Raw genomic sequence first — 7,500 nt, forward strand, 5'->3', positions numbered from 1 at the left:
TGAACAGATGTCTCAAATCTACAAAAGGAATTTAAAAGAATATTTTTTCTTTGTAGTTAGGGGAGCATAGGATTTACATCTATTAAAATCAATTTGGAACAATTATTTTAAACAGAGTTAGGCGGGGGTTGACAAAGCCGCGTTTAACACAAGTCCTAGTATAGCATGCCTGTTCACTGTCGCAAATAGGCAAATAGTGTCGAGAAAGCTAGAGGAAAGGAGACGGGCATTCACCTGCTTGAACTGAGCGTCTCACCTCTAGGAAGTTCTTGCGAAAGGATGGATTGTGAAAATCGCGAACTACCAGTAAGTTAGACTTTGTATTAATAATTGGCCCTTAGTCGTCGGACTCTCTCTAGGTAATCAAGCGCCCCTTTTTTGTTTATTCACGTGTTATCATCCCCCTTTATTTTGGAGCCAGTTCGACGTTTTGTGCTAAAAGATACGCGAAAGGTTACCTGTTGGAGGGAATTTCGCCAGTCTTCTCGTCCACATAATCCAACTTAAGCTCATCTAAAGAATCAATGAACAGAGAAAAATAAATGCACACGAATAAACTGACGAACATCTCATCACTTCCTTTCACGCAAACTTGAAATGACAAGTCATATTGAAGTATCCAGTTTTAAAGGGGTTCGAGTAACACAGCAAATACAAAAAGAGGCAGTGATGGGCAAAATTGAAGATTAAAATTGATTGTAACTGGGGTTGTTGAAAACTATTCCACCCAACACTTTTTCAAAGTTTATCTATTTGTTTGTAACTTAATTACGCATGATCGATGGACATTTGTTGTCACTAAGCTTTGACTTGTGTTATTTAATGGTAATTTCTGGATTGACATTAAGTTTCATAGCGAGTATAGGAGCGAGTAATTAGTAAAACTAAAATAAAATAAACTACACTGCCATGACACAGTCCTTTTAAGCTATACTTCTCGTAACGTAAGCGCGTGTTTTGCGCGTCATTCAGTATCCAAAAAAGAGGGTTCATGAGCGAGAGCACGTATTCAAAACGCGTTTTCATTCTCACAAATTCGCCAATCGTATTTGTTTATTAAGCTTGCTTTTTTTACGAGCGATAAAGGTCCCACCTACGCAATTTCCATACCGAGACGACCACTTGATTTCGTACCACATCTACAAGATGACTGAGGTCCCGTCCACACGTATTCCGATATTTTTGAATCCGCAACTTTTTCTTCACGGATTCGCCCTCCGTCCACACGTCTCCGGCGAATCTGCCACGCGAATCCGCTCTCCAGAGTGGAAAGTTTTAAATGAGCAAAGAACATGGAATCGTGTGGAAGGTCGGATTCAAATCCGATGACGTTACAAACTCAGATCCAGTCTTTACCGCGTAAATATTCAACATGGCGGCTAGACGAAAATGCTATCGCTTCACTTGTCGCCAAAGCGTGATAGCGCATGCTCTGTTAACAATAGTCACAAAGGAGTCCTGGAGTCCCGATAACTTTTCGGGCCCGAAAAGCCTGTCGTCAAACTGCAATCTGGTTAGTTTGAAAAGCTAATCCTTTAACATGTTTTTGATGTAAGAAAAACAAAGAGGATTGCGAAGTTTGATGGCTTAGAACCTCGGCGTTGCCAAGATACAGCTATTTCGAGAAAGTTTGTCAAGAATAAAGTGCACGCGACAATCCCGAAAGGTAATATGGGATATGATCAATACACTGTTGCTAACGACTGTAGCTGTCGAACCTACTTTTGTTACTTTCCTTCAGCACTCGCAAACATATATTAGTGGCCTCCCGTACGATTCTTTTAAATTTCATTGAGAAACAGTGCACTTAAAATCACCCACAATACCTTTCAGGATTGTCGCGTGCACTTTTTCCGACAACGTTTCTCAAAATAGCTGTATAAAGGGAACGTATTTCTTTGCCGCACTGTGCAAAACAACAAAGGGGAAAAACTATTTTTTGGTTTTGACGATAATTTGAGCAAATTCCCCATAGCAAAAGGCGAGGAGGTTGGTGTAAAATGTATAGACTGTAGTCCGTCAGGGGTAAAATGGAGATAAACCTGGGTAAAACACATACTGCAGGGACAACCAAAGCCCTTTACTAATGTTAACCTTGGTAAAAGAAGTGCCTTTTTCCTCGAGTTGGGTTTTTTCCTCCGGTCTGCGCCGGTGGTATCACTGGTCAGCAGTGACCGATTGTAAAGTCGACGGCGCTTCCTAAAAGAAGCTCACAAACTCCAAGGAAACTATGAACTCTTTCATTCTTTTTTACCTGGAATATCTTCATCTTCATCATCTTCTTCGTCATCGTCCTGGCTCAGTTCTCTGCCTCGCTTGTCATTCACTTCGCCATCTATAATTTCCTTTGGTTGCAAACAAATAAGAGGGCAATTCGGTTCAACATTTCAAATTGCAAAATTTGCCACAACAGTTTGAGGAGGTCGTTAACCAAATTTTCGTATGTGAACTTGAAGAAGAAAGGACAGGTGCAATGGTTTGGGGCATACCGCTCGCCGATAGAAAGAGGAAATTAACTTGAGTATCAAAATGTCAGCGTTTGTACTAATGAAACAAAAGTGGTTCTAGTACTTTATTTTAAGGAAACGGGTCGGAGTTGTTGTGTCCTTTGAGTGGGGTTAGCAAGGAGTTTAAGATAATCAAAAATGATACCGGAAACGCGAGAAAACAGGCAACATCATCCGACATCGGTTTGAAGAGAAAGAAATCGTGCTGCCAGTAAGGCAGGCCCATGGGATACATTTCTTTGCTTCTCTGCAAATACTGTTCAAAAATTATTGAGTTCGGACTTGATGCTAGTGATAAAATATGTTTCACATATTTAAGATAAAATAACATAATAGTAAAATAGTAAAAATTAAAACAAAAAACCGCAAATGCCGGATCACCTAGTATCTTCTTTGTCAGTTCAGACAACAACAGACCATTTGCAAGCCTTAACCCTTTCATTCCAACGATCAAAACGTTCATTCTCCCAACTAGAACCATAGAGTTCTTTGTTGGGTAATTGTGAGAATTTGGTGTTCTATCAAGATCCTACCTCTTAAGCTGATAATAATCTTCCTTCTCAATACTTGTCTGTCTGACATGGCATTGAAATTGTGAAGAGAATTTATATGCTGACCACTGATCACTCGTGCGAGTCAAAGGGTTGATTGGATATTTCCTTGCAATTTTCAAAGATATTTCGCTACAATTTCATGTATCGATTTAAATGCAAGTAGGCAACCTTGCAGTTTCTTATATACCTACTGGTAACCAATGCAAATTGCCCATTTCCGAGTTGCTGTTTTCCTCGGATTCAAAGCGAGTCCTGGTGCACAACCATTTCAAATGGAAATGAGAGGTGTAATTTCATGCAAATCAAACTCACTATCATTTGAATGGTTTAGCACCAAGACTCGTTTTGAACCAGAGGCAAAAAGCAATCCGGAAATGGCCTACTGACTGGCGTTGTGCAGTCTCCATCTTTAATTCAAAATTGCTTGTACCAATCCACTTCTAAGACAATTTGCCTGGCCATGTGATACAGCATAGACGAGATGAAAGAATTGATAGCGGAAATATATTTTTTTAAAGTGACGTTGCCATTGAATAAGAATCGATTCCCTAAAACCTGTTAAACGAAAGATAAATAATATAAATACATTACGTTTTGATGACTCCATGTCATCATTATCAAATGTAAATGCAGAGAAGTTTAAAATGAACACAAATACCGTATTTATTTGATTAAGCGCCCAGCCTCGAATAAGCGCCAACCCTGAATGTAGAAAAAGTTAATAAGCGCCCAGCCTCGAATAAGCGTCCCCACCCCTAAGGACAAGATCGCCTGGCATCCATCCAGCAAGCCCTAAAAGCTTCTCGCGCGACTGACCCATTTGCTAACAATACGCTGTCGATGTCGAGGAGGCAGCACCAGAAAGTTCACTTATTGAGCTGAGCGACGATGACATTGAAGTTGGTTGAGAATTATGATAGCTAAAGAGACTTCTGCGAAGACCGAACAATGAGTTGTTAGTCCTGGGCATACGTAAACCGAACAGTGAACTGTTACAATTTATATGGTTTAATATTTTGTCGTGTTTTGTTACAAAATAAACGTTTTACTTACTGAAAATGGTGAAAATTTTATAAGCGCCCAGCCTCGAAGGGCCCACCCTGAAAGTCCAAAAATTAAATAAGCACCCTGGGGGCTTAATCGAATAAATACGGTATATGAATTATTATCCAAACTATTTAACTCCTTCAATTCCGTCGACGCATATATTTGTCTTTTTTCACTTCTCTACATTTACATTTGAAAGTGATGACATGGAGTCATCGAAACGTTATGCATTTTTACCGTTTATCGTTCTTCGAAAATGTTGCCATATTGTAATGTAAGCTGCAAAGAGAGCATGCGCAAAAGCAAATTGTCCACACGTCCCAGCTTACAAACTTACACCATTTTCAGCTAACACGTCCTCGACCTCATCCTCAACATACACGTCGTCAAACGGGTTACCATGTGTGGAGTAACGAGAGAAGAAACCTGTTGAACAAGTTTCATAGACAGCAAATGAGCATATTACGGTACTTGCCGATTTCACTAAAGGCGGTGTTACACTGTGTAACGTTTGTGGAGCAACGCCATGGCGAGTTGGCAAGTTGTTAAAAACATTGCCCACCGTAAGACCGATTCTATTTAGCAAATTGTTTCACAATGTGAGAACTTTTGTCGCAACAGAATTGTGAGAAATGTTGCAAGAAGAACTGACGAGTGTAAAAGCGCGGCCTTAACCTTAGAAGACCTGCAGGTGCTTTAAAAGCAATCTCTTCGAATACAAATGGACAAATACTGGTAGATGAATATTACAAAAAAGCTAATGAGAGATCCTTTTCGTTTTCGTCTAGCAACATGGACGCCCCGTCCACACTCAAGCATTTTTGTTTGGAAAAAGGCATACCTTTTATTCGATGGGAAAAAGAGGTGTTTGCCTGCGAAAACCTTTTGCGTTTCTGAAAACGGGGGTTCAGTGTGTACGGGCGAAAACGGATGTTGTCGAAAACGCTTACGTCACTCGACACTGGCATTTTCATGTACAGTTGCGTGCGCAACAATCGATCCAACATGACGAAAGATCTTGCATTTATGTTCTTTGGCCTGACTTCAACCTTGATTGCCTGCTTGCAGCTAAATGCTCCTCTTATTTTATAATATACATCAATTTTCCAATTGGTATCGTCCATTGGACTCGACTCAAGGATGCGCAGTATAGAGAAAGTCAGGTCGAGCAAAGCCTGCTGCTACTGAATAACACTCTCAACTGAAGTGATCCCAATATATGATAATGCACCTGCAACCAAGAAAAATGTAACGAGTGTGACCTCAAACTGAGATAGACACAAGACCTACACACCAGAGTCCGATGTATGAAGTGTTCCAGAGGCTGTTCTTCGATGCGTTTTGAGATCGGGTTGTTGATGTTTCATAAAACGAAATTCCTAAAAGAAGAACGGCGTCAATAAGAACATTCATGAAGCTAAAACATGCGAAGAAAGCGCCGGAATCCGTTGACGAATCCGTTACCGACCCGTTTTCCGATTCGTTCAGCTTTTGAGTCACATTACGGCTGTCTAATTTCCTTATTGAAGCAGTTGAAACAGTATTGCCTTTTACCTTTAAATGTCGATTATAGGAAGAAAATACGGGAATGGTGATTGACCATCAACCAGAAGTCCAGTCGTATATATTTTACGAAAATTTGACAGACCTTCAAGGATGTGACTGATTTCCCTACAAATTGTATAAGAACACGACAATAAAGGGCCACAACCCCGCAAAACTCTTCGTAAAACTCTGCGGATCCTCTTATCCCTTTTAGTTCCTTAAAAATGTTATTTGTAAAATTTAATCCCTTCAAAAACCTTTTTAGTTTGCAGTGATTTGGATGCATGCTAACTGTTGACCGTGGTTTCAACAAACCAGCTCAGGTATATTGACGTCTTTAATTTGCCTTTAGCTCTTTCATAAGAAGAAAAATTAGAGTTAAAACTCTTGTTTTCTGAGGCCGTTTCGTTCATGTCCTTTAGTCGAAGTCTTCCTCAAACCCATTTGATGCCAAAACAAGAAATTACAACACGCGCTCAATAATTTCCATGATTTAAATTGTTCAGTGGCTTTCGAATTCAAGGACATCAAAGGATACTGTGATCACTTCGATAATTTCACTATTCAGTTGGACATGATGCGGCACCTCAGTGAATAACAGGGTCTCACCGAATACTCACAGAAAGATCGACAATTTTGAATGACGCTTTGACAGGGCACAATTCCCACACTTCGTTTTCGAGAAACATGCGCAGTTCATCCATCCGGGACCTATGATACGTCTTGAAATATTTGACAGTTTGTTTTCTGATGGATTCATTGAGATCTTCTGACGTACTTCGGCAGAATTCTTCGCCAACGGCAATCAACCTAACCGAAATAAAAACCAGATTTCACAACGTTCAGTTGTGGAAATGTGCAGCGAAGGGACCCAACGCTCAAATACAAATTTCTGCCATTACCTGTTTACAAGATCCAAAACAAAGATAAAGTCATCGTATTTGAAGTGGGACAAATCGGTTGCTAGCACGTGCGTTTTTATCCTTTCCTGAACTTCCTGGAAGAAAGAGATAAAAAATTCGTGCCACATGAACTGCAGGTTAGACATACAGACATACTTAGATGCTTCTCAGATGGTTTGAAGAAATTAATTTAGTGAATGTAGCTTAAGGGAAACCTCCACTCTCTCATATTTCCAAACAAATTTGTTCGAAACTTGCTTGAAAGGAAGTGTTTGTATCAGGAAAGGAAATGGGCTGCATACAATATTCGACTCGGAAATATGTTCAGACTAGTGATTGAGGGCAGAATGGAAGGCAAACGCTCTCGAGGAAGGAGGCGAATTAGGATTTCGGACTCTTTTATTAACAACTCATGCCAGGAGTTCAATTAAGGATCTGGCTCTAAAACAGGAATTGTGAATTGTCGAATATTGTGTGCAGCCCAACCGCGCACCGGTGGCTCAGTTGGTTGAGCACCGGGCTGTCACGCGGGAGGTCGTGAGTTCAACTCCGGCCGGACCAACACTCAGGGACTTTAAATAACTGAGGAGAAAGTGCTGCCTTTGTAATTACATCTGCAAATGATTAGACTCTCTAGTCTTCTCAGATAAGGACGATAAGCCGGAGGTCCCGTCTCACAACCCTTCAATGTTCAAGAATCCCTTCCATTATACGGACGGGAGTGTTTTGCAGACAACTAAAAACAACCGGAAAATCAATACGACCTCTACATCCGGGAACCGAGTGGGGTATTTTTCGTATGAGCAATGACGTCACAATTCCCGACTGATGGTTCTTCTTTCTGTTTTCGTGTTGTTCTTGCCACTCAAATATGAAATTCATATCTTCTCGCCACCGTGTAATATCCTTTATACATGCTACCCAATTTGATAAAAAGGAAAAAGG

General features: G+C 40.4%; 1 protein-coding gene across 2 annotated transcripts in view; it reads right to left on the bottom strand.

Annotated features, from left to right (window-relative positions):
- LOC138038882 (syndetin-like) overlaps nucleotides 1-7,500 on the bottom strand; it is a 77,648-nt gene that overhangs the window by 16,465 nt on the left and 53,683 nt on the right. For both annotated transcript variants that reach the window (XM_068884970.1, XM_068884964.1), the window contains 7 exons: nucleotides 6,556-6,650; nucleotides 6,274-6,463; nucleotides 5,403-5,487; nucleotides 4,446-4,534; nucleotides 2,255-2,345; nucleotides 459-513; nucleotides 1-18 (listed from right to left, as the gene is read on the bottom strand). The exon at nucleotides 1-18 is cut by the window's left edge and continues 77 nt beyond it. In XM_068884970.1, coding sequence (XP_068741071.1) covers nucleotides 1-18; nucleotides 459-513; nucleotides 2,255-2,345; nucleotides 4,446-4,534; nucleotides 5,403-5,487; nucleotides 6,274-6,463; nucleotides 6,556-6,650 — 623 coding nt within the window. The remainder of the gene's footprint in view (nucleotides 19-458; nucleotides 514-2,254; nucleotides 2,346-4,445; nucleotides 4,535-5,402; nucleotides 5,488-6,273; nucleotides 6,464-6,555; nucleotides 6,651-7,500) is intronic.

The sequence above is a fragment of the Montipora capricornis genome, chromosome 1 (genome assembly GCF_036669925.1).
Source record: "Montipora capricornis isolate CH-2021 chromosome 1, ASM3666992v2, whole genome shotgun sequence".
NCBI classification, from domain to species: Eukaryota; Metazoa; Cnidaria; class Anthozoa; order Scleractinia; family Acroporidae; genus Montipora; species Montipora capricornis.